Source organism: Protopterus annectens, chromosome 3.part0 (genome assembly GCF_019279795.1).
Source record: "Protopterus annectens isolate FY-2018-M chromosome 3.part0, PAN1.0, whole genome shotgun sequence".
Taxonomy (NCBI): Eukaryota; Metazoa; Chordata; order Ceratodontiformes; family Protopteridae; genus Protopterus; species Protopterus annectens.
The window spans coordinates 763106238-763128397 of NC_056731.1; the positions used below are offsets into that span (position 1 = coordinate 763106238).

Consider the following 22160-nt stretch of genomic DNA (forward strand, 5'->3'; position numbering starts at 1 on the left):
AGCATGGCTTATACCTTAAAAGCCAGCAAGGAGTCCCTGTTGAGCAAACAGGTCCTAGATATCATCACAGAGGCCAGAAAGCCCAGCACCAGAAAATCATATGCAGAGAAATGGAAAAGATTCTGCTCCTGGAACCAGTCCAAAGGGGCCAGTACCCCCACCTTTCCAAACCTCTTATCTTGGATTACCTAGCCGAGTTGCCCAATAGTGGCCTCTCTATCTCCTCTATTAAAATCTATGCCTCAGCCATTTCTGCCCATTAAGATTCAGACCCACCCCTCTTCTCTCATCCTTTGATTAAGCAATTCCTCAGAGGGGCTTCTAATATCAGACCAACCAGAAGGCCTCCCATGCCACCCTGCGGCCTGAATTATGTTCTAGAAAAGCTAACCTTACCTCCTTTCGACCCTGCTGCTTCTGCGGAATTAAAATACCTCTCCTGGAAGACTGCCTTCTTACTAGCTGTCACCTCAACCAGAAGGGTATTAGGCTCTCATGATTGCTGAGCCCTTCATCATTTTCCATGCAGACAGGGTCTCCCTGAGGACTAACCCCTCCTTTATGCCTAAGGTGGTATCTGATGTGACCTTCAGCCAGGCCATACATCTACCCACCTTCTTTCACAACCCTCAAAACAAGGGGGACAGAATTCTACACTCGCTAGATGTGCACAGACAACTTAGATACTATCTGGACCATGCTAAACCATTCAGAAAAACAGACCGACTACTTGTCAGCTTTGCCCCTGGGACAAAGGGAAAGCCCATTTCCAACCAAACCATTTCCAAATGGATTTCGCACATTTCTGCTACAGACTACATGGGAACCCCCCCCCCTCAAATCTATCCATACCCATTCCATTAGGGCAGCCTCCACTTCCACAGCCTTCCTCAGAGAAGTCCCCACCAAGGGCATCTTGGAAGTTGCCACCTGGACCTCTGTCCATACCTTTACAAGCTGCCATCTGGACCTCTGTCTATACCTTTACAAAGCATTACCACCTACCTGTTTTTTCTAGGTCTAGGGCAGGGTTTGCCTCAGCAGTTCTGCAGGGCCTGCTGACCCATGCTTAGGACTCTAACCTATCATCCACCCCTGTCCTCAGCTTTGGGAATCCTCCCACAGATGATGACTGCAGCAGTGAAACACGAAGAGCATAGTACAGTTGTGTACACTTACCTTAAATGTAGATGTTCGAGTGTATTCACTGTTGCAGTCCTGGTTTCCCTCCCTCCATCCCCCATATAGTATCTTCCCCTAGGGGGACATAAGCTTCCCACGGTGGCTTTTTGCCACCAGGACCACTTTTCCTTATCTCCTTGAGCTTCTGACGGGTTAGGGCAAGAAAAACTGATGTAATAACATCGGCTGCCTTGCTTTATAGCACTGACGACCTGACGTCAGACTACAGGTGACTGCAGCCGGCGCAAAAAAAACATTGACTCTGGTATTCGGGCCGGCCGAGGGCTACCACAGTAGGAATAACCACAGGTGATGACTGCAACAGTGAATACACTCAAACATTTATATTTATGGTAAGTGTACACAACTGTACTGTCTGATTATAGGGTGTAATGTCGATATTATACTTGGGTGGTGCGTCTGTTTCCTGATGCAACATATCTCCCCATGTATCTCATCAATGCAGGTGTTGTCATGGCTGTGGAAGCAGTCTCTGGTATGTGTTGATATTGTGTGTATTATACTAATGTCACAGTTGGGAGTCATTGATTGTCCACAAGCTGTAGTGCTTCAGGCAGTTGTTTGGACACAAGATGTGTATGTCATCTGTGATGCCCACCACTTAACTAAGGGGCAGGGAAGGGCATAGCAGACACCCCTGATGTACTGACTTGATCACTGGACGTGAGATGTATGTCACATCACACATTTCAACATAATGAGATGCCACATATGTTGTATACTGGTGTAACCATATGGTGATATAGCTGTTTATGGCCACATGTGGCAAGGTTGATTGAATAGCACAGTGTGACTTTTTGTCAGATGCCTTCACCTGTTTAAGTTCCACAAGATGATACTGTTGTCATGCATGCCTTCGATGACCTCTTTGAGGACATGTATAAGCTCTAACAGACCTGATGTAGCAGTAACAACTCACACAGGTCTGTTGCATACACCTGGAATATTACTAGTATACATGTAGAAGAGGTCCATGATGACATGTTAATCTACCTCACAGTCGAGGAGAGTCAGGATGTCGGTACACATGGATGCATCAGGTGCTGTCCCCCTAACTCAGGTGGATGCATGTTGATGTACACCCTTGGACGGGAACATAGGCTGTGTGGAGGGTGTGTTGAATTGTGTATTCCTCCATATCAGGAAGGTGTATGTGCAGGGTCATGCGACAGGTGTTCTGTAATGTTGTCACAGCACATTGATTCCATGTGATAGGCCTGGAGGAAGGTAAGACATTGCATACTGCCTATTATGATCTGGCCTGGTTTTTGACAGAATCACACATGCAAGTATCAGTGAGAAAATCCCCAAGCTGGGGATTAAACCTTATGTCAGGCGATGGATAAACAATTGGCTCACTGACAGAACGTGTCATGTGACAGTTGGTGAATCAAGCTGTACAGTAGATCTGTCACTATTGGCCATCCCCAGGGATCTGTGCATGACACTTCCATGTTTGAACTGTATTTCTCGACAGTTCAGACTAAAGTACCTGGCATTTGGCTTACCAAGTTTGCTGATTTTTGCATATTGTGTGCAATCAATGAGTCCATCAATGGTTATAACATAGCACAGGAGGAGCTGACACACACAACAGAATGGTGACAAAAGCATACGATCTACAAATAACTGCAGAAATGTGTGTTTGTAATGTTGTCCATCTGAAAAGTGGAGCTCCATGTTACTCACAGCATTGCAGCAGTCCTGCTATGTAGAAACCCAGTGGTGCAAGCACTGGGAGGAAATTTAGATAGCAATCTGAACTTTGACCATCAAGTGTCCACACTGGTAATGAAGGCCTATGTTGTGCACATGACAAGTCATGCCATCATATTGACTTTAGGATTGTATGACAACACTGTAGTTAAACCTCATTACAGCACTAATAGAGTATAATGCTCTTTTTACGTGTACCTCACCAGATACGTGTAGCAGCTGGAGAGACCTCAGGGCTTTCTCAGCAAGATAACTCAGGGTCTACACACCATGCAATGATGTATGTGGATAGAGTAAAAGCTTTGCCCTGGCAGAGGGGAACACAGCACCCATAATACCTGTGATGTCCCTTCTCTGGACCAATAATCAAGGAGTCTCAATCCTCACCATGGACACCAGCATGCTCACTTGGAACCAAAATAGATATACACAGTATTTCCAGATGCAGCTCTCTGCACCAAGCACAGTCTCCCTTAAGAGCACACAGGGAACACACTCTCCCCCTGGGGCTGGGTTTCCCTCTCTCTATCCAGGCCCCAAATAAGACTCCCCACTGACACAGCTGTAGAGTTGAGTCCTCATCCGAGTGTTCCAAGTCAAGTCCTCCCACCACCCAGTCTGTGAAACCAGTGCTCTGTGTCCCTGCCCCAAGTAACTGACACGCACACTTTTTGAGATTTGATTTCACACACACACACACACACACACACACACACACACACACACACACACCTAGGAAAGGCTGGCACGGATTCACCAGCTGTGCCCCCTTCACTGATACTGTAAGGTAGTTACACTGCCACCAGCCAGCTACTCTAAGCGTCTTACAAGGATACCCAATTATACTGAGTAAAATTTAACACTAAGGGTATCCAATTATTCTGACTAAATTAACACTAATACAAATGGTAATATTGACCAAACAGCAACGCTTTCAGGAGCGAACATGTCACAAAATACATATAAGTACTCTCAAAGATTAAAATATTCTCTAAAAGACCAAGCACAAAAGAAAGTTTAAATATATTAATAATAAAAGAACATGAAAGTGCTAAATATCTATTTACAATAAACACCAGAGTTTCAGTCACAAGAAATATTAAAAATAACACAGATGGATAGATTCACACAGATACAGAAAAACAGTACTTAACTAATCTCAATATATTTTTTCTGTCTCATCTAAAGCATTAGTATTCCCTGGTTACTTACTAAAGCAAGCAAGAAAATGTAGGTGAGTGATCCTTCTTTGTCTGGCTTCAAACACAGACTGCTCTGAGATGTCTGTCTCATCCAGTACTAAAACATCATTTCAGTGCTGTATTACAGAATGACATCAGATACACCTGGTCATCTGACTCTTGTTCCCATACTACCTCCTTTACTAGAAACTGAACCAGAATGTAGCACGTATGTTTTACCATACACACACATATACCTGTGCTAATATGTGTTATAGCATCTGGAAGCTATAAAACCCTTTCAAAATGTCCACCCTTCCAGGGCAGCAGTTAGACTAAGGACAGTACAGTAGGATTCATGTCCTGGTTTTCACAGACATTTTGTCTTTGGGTGCAGTCAGAACTGCAGGATACCGTCTTTATGGCCTAAACCAGGCAATTCAATTTCAGACTATTTTTCAAAGTTAGCTGGACTGAGATTAACCTCATTTCTTGCAGTATCCTCTGTTGCAGTATATTCATTTCAACAGTTACAATACAGTCTGACATACAGGTGTATTTATATTCTGTCCAGCAGGACCCATTGTTGGTACATTTTCAATACAAGCACCTGTACAAATCGGTTTGATATACAAATGACATAGAATTCTTTACTCCAGCTAACTATGCTGGCATATGTTACACATCCACTCCCTTACTTCTTCTGGCATAGCTGGAAATGCCTCATCATCACAATACCCTTGCACAGTCCTTCAACTGACCCAGGGAGCTGTGCACCCATAAGCCTGAACAGTCTTGTCTGTAAAGCCATGGGGAGAATTATGTTTGACCTTATCAGCAAGGACATTGGTGACCTTCACACTCTTCACCTGACACATTGTAGCTTCATCAAGGGCACACCAGGCCTGTTAAACCTAGTGGAAATTTTCAGGAGTGTCACCAAAGCCCTGGAAGGCATTGAATTGGCCAGGGGCTTTGACACAATCCCTCACTGAGGCATCATTGCCGAACTCACCCACCTGGGAATTAACCTATATGTCATTAGATGGGTAGCCAACTGGCTCACCACCAGAACACATACAGTCATAGTTGGCAGTGGTGTCCCACGAGGGTCTATGCTGGCTTCCCCACTGTTTGGAATGTATTTCTGAGAAAATCATGCAAAAAAGATGGCCTGTGGCTCAACAAGTTCGCTGACAACTGCAAACTGGGAGCAGTAACTGGATCCCCAAACTATGTCAGCATAGTATAAAATTTCACCAAGAACCTCAATGATTAAAATTAGAATATAAAAACACACCAGGCAGCAAGTGTCAAACTATTTAATATTGTACCCAACCACGACTTATTAAAACAAATGAAAATTAAATTTGCTAAATGCTTTCGTCCACTATGCTAAATGCTTTCGTCCACTAAGTGATAGATGTCATCATATGGTGGTAAAAAGTCATATCATTAGTTTTATAATCTCTGCAAGTCATGTGACTGACCAAAATTTTAAAATTGTAAAGTTCCAAAACCTTCTGCCTTAAAACCACAAAGACCTTACTAAAAGATGGGGATAAAGCTTGGAAAATCTGGCGACAATACAAAACACCCAAAACCAGGCAAACCTTTGCTGAACTTAGCAAAAAAGCAGATCAAGATAGACAAAAAAATCACTATATTTTCTTACAAAGGAAACACAGTAACAATCCACAGAAATTCTGGGCTGCAGTGACCAACATCCTCCAGCCCGGAAAAGCCACTACACCACCACCAAACTTCGAAGGCACATACCTTGACGTAGTCTCCTCTTCCATACTGAAACTCAAAAATGATTTAACACCTATAACATAACCACAACCCCCAAAATTCCAAACTAACCCTACCCCCTTCTCACTCAAACTATTACCAACATCAACCATTCAAAAACTCTTAGCAAAACTCAAACCAACCACTCTCATTGCTGACAGTCTACCAGCCAAACATATTCAAATTGAATCTAAGGCCATTGCCTACCTCATCTCCCTACTAATTAATAGATCTATTACTGAACACACTGTTCCATCCTTGTGGCAAACCTCACATTTCTTCCCCCTCCATAAGGGCAGCCCCTCTACTGACTTCTCCTACTACTGCCCCACTGCGATCCTGTCACCCCTATCAAAAAAAGATGTATCCACCACCAACTCCTCATCACACACCTACTATCTAACAACCTACTATCTAAAACCCAACCATTGTTCTAATTAACTTCTCCAACACCATAAACTCATACAGGAACAAAGGGAAACTTGTCTCCGCCTCCTTCCTAGACTTATCCAAGGCATTCGACACAGTTTCTCACATTAAACTGTTAGCCTCCCTCTCCAAACTCAACCTCAATAACCCCATCCTGCACTGGTTCAACAATTACCTAAGCAACCACTCACATTCTGTTAAATGGGTCAACTCCCTATCCCCCCCACTCCCTGTCACATATGGCGTAACCCAAGGCTCAATCCTAGGCCCCTTCTCTTTAACATATTTACAAACTCCACCTACCAACCACAAAAGCCGATATTGTCCAATACACTGACGATACGATCCTAATGCACCCAACATCCATCTTCTACAAAGTAAAGCCCAAAAATCCTTCACTGAGATGGAGAATTGGCTAAGCAATCACCAGCTGATAATAAACCCATCAAAAACACAACTAATGCTATTCCACCCAACTAAGCCCAATGACCTCACCTTATCCATTGTCTTGGGCAAAAACACCCCCATCACCCCAGTACCAGAGGCCAAACTAGACCTCACAATTGATCAACAACTCAAATACAATAAACATATATCTTAAGCTATCACTGAAGTCCACAAAAAGCTAACCTCCAAGTTTAGAACTGCCATAGCCAGAACTCATCTCTTATCAACATTAATTTATGCCTCCCCAGTTCTAATTAATAAAACTGATCTGAACAAACTCTCCACTTGCTAAAACAAGATAGCTAGGTTTGCAGCCAATGCTAAATCACGCTCCCACCATTGCCAGTCCCTACATAAACTACACTGGTTAGACTTTCCAAACTCACTAAGCTTCCACCAACTCAACATAGCTCAACAAATTCTATACCATCCTGAGAAAACCCCTTCCCTAACTGCCATGTTAAATTTTCACAACTCCAGCAGGGAACTACGATCCAGTAACAAAGCCCTGATTGAAGTAAGTCCATGCAAGAACAGCTCTGGAGAAGCCCTCTTCTCCCATGAGGCTGCAAAAGCATGGAATACCCTCCCTCCTGACCTCAGGTTACAAAATCACACATCCACATCTAAAGATCTCCTCAAATCACACCTTTTCACCAACACCCTTTGCAACTGTAATGACCCCCCCGAATCCTCCCTCCACTGTAGGCAGCTTACCCTCTGAGGCCTCTGATGTATACTTTTCACTGTCCTCTTGTTCCACCTATGTGCATTGCATTGTATATTTTGTAAATATTTACTTACTTTGAGTACCTTATGTACATATATTGTACTAGTACTGTAAGATTTGTGATCGCATAACTGTACTGTGAGTTTGTATTGCATTTAACAGTTTTTGCCTATTATATGTTAGCATTCTACCACTTATAATCCTGCTACTATTGTTGCATTTAACTGTCTTGCCTTCTAAAAATGTCAGCATCCTACCAATTCTCCTTTAATTACCACATCTTACTGATTGTTATTCTTTAATAACCACATCCTACCATGTATTCACACTGTAACTTCTTGGAGCTTTTCTCCCCAGGACTTTGCTGAAAAAGGGAGCTGTGGTGGCAGATTTTTCTCAATACCAACGTACCACCTGATCTGAATGAGGCCATTGGTATCAAAAGTCTTTTAAAACAGAGTTTACAAAAAATGAGTAATGACTATAATATTTTCCTATGGGCAACTCTCATTTACAGTTGTATATTTCACACATATCAAACATATGTGGTGTTGTACTACAGAATGTGCTTTCATACATAAATGATTGTTGACAAAGCCGCAGACTTAGTTAACACAAAATAATATCCTTTTTGGCAAAGAAGAAGGCCCTTTAAATTACAATATTAATAATATCCCCTATGTTCTAACCCAGTGATGAGAGATTTGGAAATGCAGGTCGATGGCAACTTCATCTTTAATCACCATGTGTCCACAGTGGTAATGAAGACCCTTTGCATTGCACACCTCATGAGTGAGCCCATCGCATCCAAGACTAAGGATGTTATAACTCCACCATACTTGTCCCTCATCAGACCAATAATAGAGTACATTGTTCCCTTTTGCATGTACCTCACCAGACACCTGCAGCAGCTGGGGAGACCTCAGAGGTTTCTCAATAAGAAAATCCAAGGAATTCCAGCACATTACCTACATGGACAGACTGAAGGCCCTGTCACTGTACTCTGTATCATATAGACTGGTAAGACGACTTGTGGCTAGCCTACAGAGCAGTCTCAAACCCTGCCTTAATGAAAATGCTGCACCTCCCAAATCACATGGGAGAAAACTCAGTCTCACTCTAGGGACCTTACCCTAGCCTACGACATCAACAGGACATGCTGTAGAGACAGATACGTCTCCCAGAGATTCCCACTCCTATGGAACAAACTCCCAATTCATGTGAAACTGAGCTCCTAAATGACCCTATTAAGTGTTAACTGGGACAGTTGGATGGGAAATCGTAGATTTACCCTGGGGGATTTCACCAATGTCACTCTTAGATAAGGGTCAGCCAATGCTGATCATGGATTCACAAATATGGATTACATATCTTGTAATATAAGGGAACAGTAGCCCAACTTGTGTAGGCTTCCCAAGGCCTTAGGCCATTAGCCTAGTAACTTCCTATGAACTTAGGGCCATTATGGTGGTAGCCTCATATGAATCTATGCAGGCCAGCCAACATCCTATCTCACACACGGGCTGCTGATGTCATGCACTGTAAGTTCAGCTGCAGTCTTGCAAAAAGTCAGACTTGTGCTGTGGCACTTGCAGTGTGTACTGTGATCTGTAGTCTGTGTACTTGGATAGGTAGGGGTTTGATTCTCACGGCAGTCAACTGTGCTTGTGCGCGTGTGCTCTCGCTTGACATTACAAAGAGCCTTTTACTGCAGCATGTGGGACACTGTTATTACCATATTCTCAATGGACATTGCTGATGCCATCAGCATTATCAGATGTTTGGTTATGCAGTCATCCCACCAGGGCATAGTCAGACCTTGGCCTGGAGGCCAGGCAGACATCACCTTACCCTATACCAGACAGATGATAGTGACATAGCTTTTAATCTGTCAGCATACATCATGGCATGGTTTGTAGGCCCTGTGTTTTCTTCCTGAGAAAGCCATGTGGTCACTCCAGCTGCTGCACGTGTCTGTAGAGGTACATGCAAAAGAGGGCATTATGCTGTATTACTGTTCTGATGAGATTTGATTACAGTGCTGTTAAACTGGTCATTGTACCTTTGACATATATTGGCCTTGGAAAGTTAGTCAGTTGATTGCATCAAACTTTCACGACATTGTAGTGAATGCTCTTATAAGGGTGCTGAGGTCAGAAACTGCAGTGTGTATCATTACTTTCTAACTTCTCTCTTTAATGATCTTCCAGGACAAATGTGTGGTACACTTTAATAAAGAAGATTTGACTTGAACCGGCTTGTGCTTCCCTACTTGCATTAGTGGATTTCTACTTTGGAAAGTTTTAAAGAAAGTATTTGTACTACCTGTTATTAGTTTGGATATTCACAGTATTGTTTTTATTAGGTGCCTGAACTCTAAGAAAATAACAAACTATAACACAAAATGTTTATTTGTCTGGAAATTTCAAAGAACAGAGGTAGCTCATGAGGTGTGTTGGCAAATGTGAGCTACACTAAGGAATGCCCGGCAGTAGCTTTCATTGAGCAAGTGAATGGAAGCATGAACTTCCATAGGAGAAGGGATACTGGTCCCTATAGTGATGTGGGCCACATGTTCCCCTCTGTTGGATGACCACCAGCACAAAGGAATGAATGGACTTGAGTCCAGTTAGGAGCGGTTTGATGTCCGGTAAGCATGGGGGCAAAAAGGACCTAGGAACAAAAAGGTAAGGGTGATCACCAAAATATCTCTTTGAGAAAGCTGAAATGTTTTCAGATTTGTTAATGCACCATGGTGTTACATATTAATCCATCTGTCCAGTGTAGATAAATGCCCAAACCAAACACCTACCTGTTAGCAGAAACAAACAAATCATGAAGAAACTACAACACTGGCAGTCTCTCTCTCTGCTGACTGATACTTTAAAAATTGTTGGGGATGCCTAGCCTGCATGTGTTTATTGTTTTTGTAAAAAAGTTTTAATTGAGGTGGTTTTGAGCTCTTGCAATTTCTTTTGTAGTTTCCTTTTATTGCCGAGCTCTGTTTGGCTACTTTACTTATTATTTGGACTGGGTGACTAGCGAGTCCCAGCACCACTACAACACCTTCATCATACTTCTATTCACTTGCCTTCAAAAGGGAACCAGACTGGTGGAGTTGAATAATAAGTATATAATCCAGTCATCCTCATGTACTGCATACAGGTAAAGAACTTAAAGAGAAAGTAGAGGTAACAAAAAGCCCTGCCTGCCCATGATGCCCAAATTACACACACAGTAGCAGGAGGCACACGCCAGTCAGGGAAATGTGACTAGCTATTTTTTGTACAGGCATTATTTAATATATCCATTTATCATAATTCTTTATCTCTTAATCATAGTAGTATTAACTTCTGTTTGCATAAACATAGTTTTCTTTGAAAGGTAATTATGTAACTGTTCCAAAAATTTGAAATAGTCTTCCTCAGTCGATATGATTTTCCAATAATTTAAGAAAATGTAAAGAAGGTTTAGATAATTGGATGAATTATGATGTATGTAATCCTTATTTTACAGAGTCCGTGTTCTTCAAATGGCCTTTGGGCCTGTAGCACTTATGATCCTATTACTGAAGCCTTGCATTCAAAACAGTATGGAAACAGTGATTGGGTAGTTGAGAATTACCACTTGTGCCATATAAGAACATGATGTGGTAATTTGAACACTGGATGAAAATTTGAGGGGATACATTTCTATGTGTTAAACAAACAAGTAACCGGAAAGGAGTGAGTGGGGAAGGAAACACACATCTGTATTGAGCACAGCAGGAAGATTGCTTATAATGCGATCGAATTACATTACTCTTATGTTTACATTACTAGTATGCAGACTGAAAGCCAGGGATGGGGTATGTCTTTGCACTAGGCAGTTGTTAGAACTATGTCAGCCACAGCTGCAGAATCCATTGTAAAAAAAAATCTCATGAAAAATGCACCCTGTTGAAGAATGGCATCCTACACAGCCACTTTTTTGCCCATTCTTAAGGTTGGTGCTGCTGGTACGGTAAAGTATTGTGTTTGTGTATTATTTAAATTTGGTATGCCAACCATCAGTTGCACTAAAATACTTTGACACATATTCCCCCTGAAAATATCTATTGTGAAGTTGTAACTGAGAAAGACTGCTGTTGGCTGTACTACCATAGTGAGAATTGAAAATATTTTTGTCCTATATTAGGAAGACAGGGAAGATGGTGGACTCCATCAGCAGTCTTTCTAAACAGGAACCAGGAAGCTCAAACAAACCAATAAAAAATTGAACAGGATTGCAGCACCTCACCAGAATGCGATACTTGATGTAAAATGTAGCAGCGAGTGCTGTGAATATAAAACCAGACAGCCGCTCACATGGTACAAAATTAAAATCTAAATAAATAAATGGACCATTAAAAACTCAGTCCAAACTAAAATAGTCACAAAAGCATGACTAATGTTTTAAATTCTGTTGTAACTCCACTATGGACCAAATGACATCAGCATCAAAAGTCAGATTTATTGATGTAAGCACTTTCATCCTTGTCTGAATTCATAGGGACTTTATCAGAGATCAGGACAGGCTATAAGTTCCAAAATGGTGAAAGAATTAAAGCATAATTGAGACAAATGTAGGAACTGTGGATTTGGAAATAACTAAGCTTTTGTTTTAGTGCCTAAAATTATCTATTATCATTGAATTGTTTCTTGTTTGTCTCACTCGGGAAGTTCCAACTGAACAGAACCAATTTTCAAAGGAGGCTTGGGTAGAAAAGCTCTATTAATCCATTATAAGCATCAGAAATAGTAAACATCTTGGGAAATTTGCATGTCCAAATAACATTGGCCTTACAGTATTGGGGAATCAACATAATATATATGTGTAGTGCAAATATTGAATACAGTGCAAACAAGATTGCTGCTGGTTGCAGTAAATCATAGAATAATTTATAAGCTCCTAACAGTAAGCTAGCAGTTATGTAAGGCAGGTAGAAAGTCGCGGTAAGGTCATGTACAGTAGCAGAAAGTAACATCACAAATGAGCAGTTTGGAATGAGATCAGGATGCAGAGCAACCAGCCCAATGTTCACAGTGAAACAGACAGTGGAGAACAGGCTACAGACGAGGAAGAAGCCAACTGGGCATTCCTGGCCTTTAAGTATATGACAAGGTCCTAAGAAAGTTGATTTGGCTGCCCTGCAATACTTTGAAGTCCTAGAAACTTCTGTAAAATTAGTGCATGCTTTGTGTTTAAGGACCCAGTGACACAAGTTTGGACTCAACTATGGGTTCCTATTGGGAGGGGGGAATATATTGGGGATCAGCTGTTAGCCCACTGTTGTCATTGATGTTGGATTACATTAGCAAACAAGTTGGAGGGAACAGATCAACAAAGCCTCCGTGTGCAGACAGTGTGGCATCAGAAGGGGACTGAACAGGAACTTCAACAAATAACAGGGAAATGGAATGCAGAACTGAAGGCACTTGAGATTAAACTGAGTGCAGGCAAGACAGTTGGCATGGCAACAAATGAAGGAAATCAGAAGAAGGTGAACATTGATATAGAAGAGGAAATAGTGTAACAAGTTAACAGCTTTAGGTATCTGGGAGGGGTGGTTTAGGAGAAGGGAAGTCTGAGTTGAAGAGGTCAAAAAGTAAAATTAGAGGGTCTGCAGCCAGCTGTCACACACTGTCAGGGGTGTTGTGTGACAAAAGAATGCCAGAGAAGCTGAAAAGTAAGGTGTACAAAACAGTTGTGCAACTAGTACTTCTGTATGGTAGAGAAACTTGGGCAGTGAAGGTAGAACAATTGATAAAGCTAAAGGTCACGGAGTTGAACTGCCTGAGACTGGTTAGAGGATACACACCATGGAGCATACAAAGAAATAATATTAGAGCAGAAACCAAAGTAACTCCAGTTGCAAAGAAGGTCAAAGAGAACAGATTACAATTGGGTATATACCGCTGTGATGTGTCCAATTTCAAGCACAATTTTGATTTATGGATGGGAAGCAGAAAATTTACCCAGGACTGCCCCCTGTACTGCTAATAGACAGATGCTGCTCCTAAATGCTTTATCCCATACACGGGTCCCTTCAGATTATCTACAGAATGATAACAGGTGTTCTATTTAGGGGTAATATAATGATCAGCCATGGGATGGGTAAGGCCAATCTGTAAACAAATGGGATAGGTTATTTCTAGCACAAAAAGGGAAACTGGCTAGGCTTAAAATGGCCTGCAAGGGCAGGTAGCCTAGTACGTACTAATGAACCATGACTGTCGAAGGCATTAGGACAGTGGCATTTACTTGAGAGTGGTGGCAGCAGTTAACTTGACACTCCTACCCCAAGCAGAACATGAGAAAAGGCAGGTTGAAGAAATAATTATAATGTAAGGCAGGCCATGTAATTGCTGATCAATAGAAGAAAAATTAATTTGAAAAGCTGTCAAGGAGGAAGGCGATGGTGGCATACTGAGTGCAACACAGGACAGAGTAAGGATAGGGAAGGTAGTGTCTTGACATGAAATTAAGTGACCAAGATAAAGATTCCATGATGCGTCTTTGGGATCACTTATGGCAGATTTGACCAAGTGGTTGTATGTTGGTTTTGTTTACATGGGCTATCATAGGTGAATCAGATTTAGGAAGCATAGGCTAAAACTAGATGTAGATAAGCCATATCCATAATGACTGCAGGAGAATAAGCTAGAATTAGTTTTATACTAAGTAAATCCCAGATGTTCTCCATGTGATGGAGCTAAGTATGCAAACAGATAGTAGAGTGGGCAGATTTTTCCAGTTGCTCTTTTTCCTGATTATCAAGTGTGTGTAATTTTCTATAAAAAGAGGTTTGGCCTTATAATGTCCTGATCTGCAAAATCAGATGTGGGTATTCCTTTTGCAGTGTTGGCTTTATGAATAATGTTGTTTAAAGGTGATATTTTGAAATGGGATTATTATTTTGAATAGTGTTATTTGAATATTGTGTTGCATGTGCTATCTTTTTTGGGGGGACACGGAGAATAGCTTTGCCACCTCTCAACAAGAGGTCCTCCAATTTGATTTTCAGTTGAGGGATCCTTTTTGTGCAACATTTAGTTGTCCTTGTGTTCACATAGGTTTACTCTGGTTACTCTGTTTTCTGTCCACCTTCCAAAGATGTGCAGTAGGCTGACTGCTGGCTCTTTATTCTCCCTAGATGTGCATTTGGTGTGTGTGTGTGTGTGTGTGTGTGTGTGTGTGTGTGTGTGTGTGTGTGTGTGTGTGTGTGTGTGTGTGTGTGTGTGTGTGTGTGTGTGTGTGTTCGTGTGTGTGTTCGTGTGTGTGTTAGTGTGTGAGAGAGGCAGAAAAAAGGACTGACAGTCTACTTCCATTCCCTACTTGCCAGTAAACTTTGTAGATTTCAACAGCTGTTCACCGGGTTGCTACAGTAGTCAGATGCAACTTGTGTAGCATGGATGGATGATCTTGTGTTTTGTGTCTGATCCGTCAGCATTAGTTCCCTGTATTAATATAATAAAATAAAGGCTGCATAAATATACTAGTAGGTCCTTACTGCAGTAGTCTAGATAGAACAAAAGGCTGTTTTTCTTGTTATGTAAAAGACTGTAATTTGAATACAGTGTGGAATGAGAAAAAATTGGAAATAACAAATGGTATATGACAATTTCCAGTGCTTTAAGCCGCGGTTTCAAATGAAAACTGTCACCTTGTAAAATGGCATTCTGAATTGATTTTCTACTATCTCACTCTGTTTTTAGCATTCTGGCATTGGTGGCGCAGCAGCTGGCAAAAAGAACAGGACATGGAAAAACCTGAAGCAGATTCTTGCAGCTGAGAGGGCATTGCCATGGCAACTCAGTGACCCTAACTGTAAGCAAATAAGATGTTTATGTACATTCATAAAATACCACATCCAATTGAAATTAGTTTCTTGTCAGACATGCAGAATTATTTTATGTTTAAAATTAAGGGATGGACAAGTATTTGCTTTTTACCTACCAATGAAATAATTACTGTGGGAGTCACAGTTGTCCCAAAAATGTATGTTTTTCTGAGAAGTTCACATAAAGGACGTATCTTAAAGAGGCATTGCTTGACAAAACAAAATATGGATACTGAGCAGTGTTTATTTTATTAAAAGTATTTATGATGGTTCTTTTGACTGTTGTTGACAGTCACTTTTAGAGCTACGGTGTTAACACTTTGTGTCTACTCCCACTGTAAACAATTTGAACTACAATTGTGAAGGTTGTTCTTTTTATAAGCTTATATACTCACAGTAGTTTTTCTCAAAATTTGTATATCTTTTAATATGAAATTCTAGTGAAAATTTCTGAAGGATTTGTCTAAAATTGCTATCAGTTGTCTCTGCTAGTATGTCTTCAGAGACTAATTCCAACAGTTACGACAAAAAGTTATCAGGAAGTGTGCCATTCAAGGCTGTAATGCTGTCTCCCAGGTTCATAGTTTCATAGGTAGGTACTGGGCTATCTACCCGAAGGCATATATTAGCCCAGCCACGTTTTGCGGTATTCACTGCCCCTTTGGTTAGTTCCCTAGGTCCTTGATCTAGCAGCGAGTACCCTTGGCCCCTATCTAGTAGAGCTGTTGGTATGATCCCTGGTGTGAACTTTCTGTTACCTATCCACTCGTCAAGGTTCCTCTTGAAAAGTGATAGTGAGGGGCTCTGTCTTATGTAGATCGAGACCTTGTTCCATAGCAAGGGGAGTCTTTGCAAAGGGAATCTATCCCTCCAGCATGTTCTATTCATTGTTGTGCTGAGGTTTATATCCCTAGAGCGTGTAGCTCGAATAGATTTGGTTTTGCTAAGATGGAGCATCTTCAACAGTTCTGGGTTTTTCATGACTCTGTATGTTAGATAGAGATCGCCTCTGAGAAGGCGGTATGCAACAAAGAAAAGCCTTAGTTTTTTCAATCGTGCTGCATAGGGCAACTGTTTGAGGCCAGTAATCCTCTTAGTGAGGTACCTCCGTGGTCTCTCCAGCTGCTGGAGATGCCTAGCCAGGTACATTCCAATTGGTGCATTGTACTCAATAATGGGTCTGATGAGGGAAAAGTAGAGGGGCACCACTACATCCTTAGATCTTGACGCAAACCCTTTCGTAATCAGATGGGTCACGTAGAAGGATTTTCTAACCACCTTGGCAACATGGTTATCAAAGGAAAGCTGACTATCTACTTGGGTCCCTAGATCCCTTATTACTTCTTCAGATTTCAGGGGGTTACCTCCTATGTGGTAGTTCACGGGTATTCTGTTTTTTCCAAAGGGGATTACTACGCATTTTTTAGCATTTAGCTTGAGACCATGGCTTTGACACCATGCATCAGTCTCATTAAGGCCCTTCTGGAGGATATCCATGTCAGCTGGAGACCCAGTCGTCCGCAAACTTGGTCAGCCACAGCCCTTCAGAGCTTGCCTGTACTTCTGAGAAGTATATGCCAAACAGGGGGGGCCCCAGGACAGAGCCCTGAGGCACACCGCTTGTTACTGGTCTGGATTCGGACATAGATCCCACTACTCTTACTTTGTGGGATCTGTCTGAAAGCCAGTTTGCGATCCACCTTGTGACATAAGGGTTTATGCCCAGGTTGGTGAGATTATCAATAATACCCGAATGGGGAATGGTGTCAAATGCTTTAGCAAGGTCAAGGTAAGCTGTGTGTACCTCCTTTCCCTTATCTATAGCCCGAGTAACTGTCTCAAAGAAGTCCACCAGGTTCAGGAGGCATGATCTGCCCTTGGCGGGAGGCATGATCTGCCCTTGGCGAAGCCAAACTATGTGGGGTCAAGTGTTTGGAGGTTCCCAATCTCTCTATTTATGAGTTCCATAATGATTCGCTCCATTGCCTTACAGATCAGACTGGTCAGGCTTATTGGTCGGTAGTTCCCAGGGTCAGTCGTGGGCCCACCCTTGTGCAGCAGAACCACCGTTGCTGTGCGCCATTCTATGGGCACATATCCTGTTGAGAGGCTGAGACTGAACAGGGTATTCAGATGCGGGGTTAATTCATTTTGGAGTCACAGATGACACAGCCTGGGACACCATCTGGTCCCATGGAGGCAGTGTTTTTAGCTTTAGATAGAGCCTTATTAACCAACGTATCAGTAATAATTGGAGTTGCACAATCCCCTGGAATAGTAATAGGTCCTGCAGGTGGTGGTGGGGGGGGGGGGGATTTGCACTGAACCTGTCAGCCAAAATGTTGGCAATGTCAGTGGGGTCAGTGTATTTTGTTCTATTTTGTACTAGCTCAGAACAGACCTGAGCGTTGCCATTTAGATTTTTGACGTAACCATAGAAGGCCTTATGGTTATCCTTGGCAACTTTCTTTTCGAAATTGGCTTTAGTTGACTTGATGAGGGCCCTCAATTTCTTACTAATGCTGATCAGGGATGATTTTTCTACTTGAGATTTGGCCTTTTTTTGTAAGTCGTCTCCTCTTATTGTATAGTTTGCTTATGGCCGGGGTCCACCAGACTGGTTTCTTCTTGCTTGAGGAAGGAGTCTTGGTTTTATTTGGGATAGCATGGTCCATGCAATCCTGAAGATGTATATAAAGTGCCTTGGTGTAGGATTCTGCATCCTGGATATCATTATCCTTCTGCAAGGGAATAATGAAGCTTTCCACTTCTGACGCAAGTAGTTTGAAGTTTGCTTTGGAAAGGTTTTTTTACGATGGTTTCTTTGACTGAGGGAGGTGGAGGGATGAGGATGTCCAGGGTTATCAATTTGTGGTCTGATCTGACCAGAGAGGGAGTGATAACGGGTGTGGTACAATGGGCGCCCATATTTGTGATGACTAAATCTAATATGTTGTCCCCTCTAGTGGGAGAACATAGCAATTGTTCAAGGGCATTTGAATTTATAAATTCTATGAACCGCTAGGCATAGGAGTTAGAACTTTGGTAGTTCGTCCAGTCTATACCAGGGTAGTTGAAATCACCCAAAATTATGGTGTTGGGTAGGACCTTTATATTTTCCAATGCCTCATGGAATGCTGAGTGAGCATCTTGGGACATGGTGGGTGATCTATAACAGGCTATGACTTAAAATGTGGTTTTGCCTGCTGATAGTTGCGCATGGATGATCTCTGGGGCATCATGCTGTGCCACTAACCTGGAGATGTGGGTATCCTTGATGAATATGGATACACCTCCGCCCTTTGTACTGTGATCCAGTAACTGAGGCCGGAAGGTATGATATGAATTGTAACCTGGTAGTGTTGGAGTTCTCTCTGGAGCCTTGAACCAGGTTTCTGTCACTGCACAAACATCGATTTTCTCCATACTGAGGAGTGCCTCGAGTGCGTGCATTTTCAGGTTGAGACTTCTGGCGTTGAGTAGCATTACCCTTAGTTTTTGTTTACCTGTGCTGGCTATTATGGTTGGGTTGTCCTTTGAGCCTTGCCTAAAAAAGGCACTATGGGGACGGCAAGAGCCTTGGCAAGTATTCGAAAGCGTAGGGATGACAGGTGCAAACCATCTCTGGCGAAACAGCGAGGCTGGTCTATCATGTCATCCCAGGCAGACAGACACTGGATCCCCTTAGAATGACACCAGAAGCTTAAACACTGGATCCCCTTAGAATGACACCAGAAGCTTAACCAGTTGTTGAAATTGATCATTTTGTCTTTGTATTGTGGTATCATTCTAGGTGAAGGTAGTATGCTACTCAAGGTCAGGGTCATACCAGCTTGGGCTACATGATTAGAGAGCTCCTCAATGTCTCTTTTCATGTAGTCCAGGGAGGTACATCTTAGATCATTCACACCAACATGTACAATGACAGGTTAATGATAAAGGTTCATAAATGAGCCCAGGAGACTAGCTAGCTAGCCCTGTGTTGACAAGGTGCATGAGTAGATAAAACTTATAGCTGGAAAGAGATGAGATATGATTATTCCATGTTGCATTATCATATTGATAACTAGGAATTTGATAGTCCCAGAGATAACACTGGGATGCTTTGGTTTGGAGAGCTAGACCTAGATTTCTGAGACTAAGAAATGGTAGGTTGCTACATCTGCCTGTTACAGTTATTTTTAAGATAACTGAGTGCTGATGTTCATCGTGCATACAGCTGCGGTCATTACAGATGGGTTCTCCTGCCGTCAGGCGGGTCCTCGGTCAGCCGAATTCCAAAGTCTAGGTCAGGCGTCGGTTGTTGTCGCCTTCTTTCCTGACATCAGTGCGACAGGGGTATATAAGACACAGCCGACGCCATTTTCTTCAGTCTTTTTTGCCATGCGGTGCCCGAAGCAGAAGCAGTTCGCAAGTGCCGGTCGGCCAGCTCCTGAAATTACGAAAATTTGGAAACCGAAGTCTTCTTTAAAGCTAAGTACCCCGTTGGGGAAACTTTTCTTGCCTCAGACCGATGTCAGACAAAGTTAACAATTGTATTTCTTGTGGGAAGCAAATACCGCATAAGGATTTCCATTCCCTCTGTATACCTTGTTTAGGCCCAGACCACGACGTCTCGGGCTGTCGCTTTTGTGTTACTTTCAATAAACGCACTATTAAGCGTCGGGCAGAGTTCGCCCAGCACTTTTTTGGTAAAGCTTTTAACTATAAAATGTCGTCGGAGACTCCAACTACTGTTTTGTCCAAAAAATGCAAGGACAAAGACCGACACGCGAGGTCCGCGGTCTCCACCGACACCACGCCAAAACCGGCTACACATGGTCCGGTTCTCAGCGAGGCGCCTACGCAGCCCCTGACTACCGACGACACTTCTCTGGCGGTGTCCTCTGTAACCGAGACCGCAGGTTCCTCGGCCCACACCCTGACTACAGCTACCGAAGCCACTGTGAGTGTTGAGCCTCTTAATGTGGACAGGTCCACTTCCACCCATGGTGTCTTCAGACCTTCTTCTTCCTTTTCCATCAAGGCCTTTACTAAGTCTAAATCAGCCATGCATTCCAAGAGGCCTGTTGCACAGGGCCCATCTCCAGGTCCCATGCCTAAAAAGCAGATGCTCAAAATGGCTGAGGATTTAATTACTCTTATCAGGGGTTCCCAACCCCCACCGGACAAGAGACCCAGAGTGGAGGAAGAATTTCCCTCTTCTGACCAGGGCTCCATTATTTCAGAACATTCTGTTGAAGAGGAACATTCGTACTCCCCTTTTGAAGATTCTGATGCAGAGCAGTCCATTCCTTCTGTATCCCCCCCAGAGGATTTCTCATTCGGGGAAACCTTGCATACCTTGAGGGAACACTTCCATTGGGAAGGCCAAGATTTTTCAGATTCCAAGAAAAGGCTTAGGGAATTTCTTTTGCTACCTCAGCACAGACCTCTGGCGATACCTCCTGTCTTGGACATACTTGATGATGTTTACTCGGAGGCTTGCCTTAATCTGGATTCCCTGCCTCCTGCCCCAGTCAAGCCTGATAAGTACTACAGAGTTCCTAACTCACACCAATTTCTTTACAAAAGCCATAATGCTGACCCAGAAACCATTTCTCAAGGCCCCAAGGGAATGAAGGCCTCTACTGCTAAGAATCCATTACCTTCCGAGAGAGTCTAGATCCTTAGAAAGGTGGGGAAAAAAGGTATATACCTCGGCCACCCTAGCCATGAGAGCCTTAAATTGTCAGTTCCATATGCTTAAATATCAGCAGTTTCTGTTATCACAATTAAAGAATAAAATGTCACAACCTGAACAACCAGATTTGAAGGAGTTGCAGGATATGATGCATAGTGCAGAACAAGTGGGTAAGCACACCTTACAATGTGGTTATGATGCTCTAGAGGCCTCAAGTAGAGCTGCTGTTACAGGATCAGTCATTCGTAGACATGCCTGGCTTAGGGAACAAACCTTGCCTGATCATGTTAAAGCTAAATTACTAGATGCTCCTTTACAAAAGGATGTATTATTTGGTACTAATGCTGAGGAGATACTACGGAAAATGGAAGAAAAAGCTAAATCTATGCAAACTGTTAAAGCTTTTCTACAGGTACAACCACCACGTTTTAGTAGAAATTGGCCTTCAAAAAACTGGTCCTTTCCAGCCACGGACAAGCCCCAAAGAGGTAGATACAGGCGCACAAGGGGCAGAGGACAATCTCAAGGATCATATAGAGGCAGACGATGGCAATCTCCAGCACCAAGAGGTGGCGAAGACAGTGCACAGCAATACAGGAAACAAACCCAATGACTTTCCCCTTTGCATGCCAAGCAAGGCTCAAGTGGCAGCACCCTTGGGAGGAAAGCTGGCATTATTTTCAAAAAATTGGCATATTGTAACAAAAGACAAATGGATCCTGGACATTATAAACAGAGGCTACAGATTTCATTTTCACACTCTTCCAAAAATGAGAGGCATGCCGAACCTGCCACACAATCAAAGGGCAGAGGCTCAAATACAAATTTCAAAGCTCATGGACATGAAAGCTATTCAAGAGGTACCTACTCACGAACAAGGTCAAGGTTTTTATTCCAGACTATTCCTGGTACCAAGGAAGGGAACCGATTGGAGACCCATTTTGGACTTATCCATCCTAAACACATTTCTACTGCACCAAAATTCAAGATGCTCACCTTACAGCAGCTTCTTCCCATGCTGGGCAAGGAGTCTTGGCTGGTAACATTGGACCTCAAGGAGGCATACCTGCATGTCCCAATCAGACAAAGCTGCAGAAGATACCTCAGATTTCTTGC

General features: G+C 42.6%; 1 protein-coding gene across 1 annotated transcript in view; it reads left to right on the forward strand.

Moving 5' to 3' along the window:
- INO80C (INO80 complex subunit C) overlaps window positions 1-22160 on the forward strand; it is a 237410-nt gene that overhangs the window by 64133 nt on the left and 151117 nt on the right. The window contains exon 3 of the mRNA XM_044065107.1: window positions 15237-15348. Within this exon, the coding sequence (XP_043921042.1) occupies window positions 15237-15348 (112 nt within the window). The remainder of the gene's footprint in view (window positions 1-15236; window positions 15349-22160) is intronic.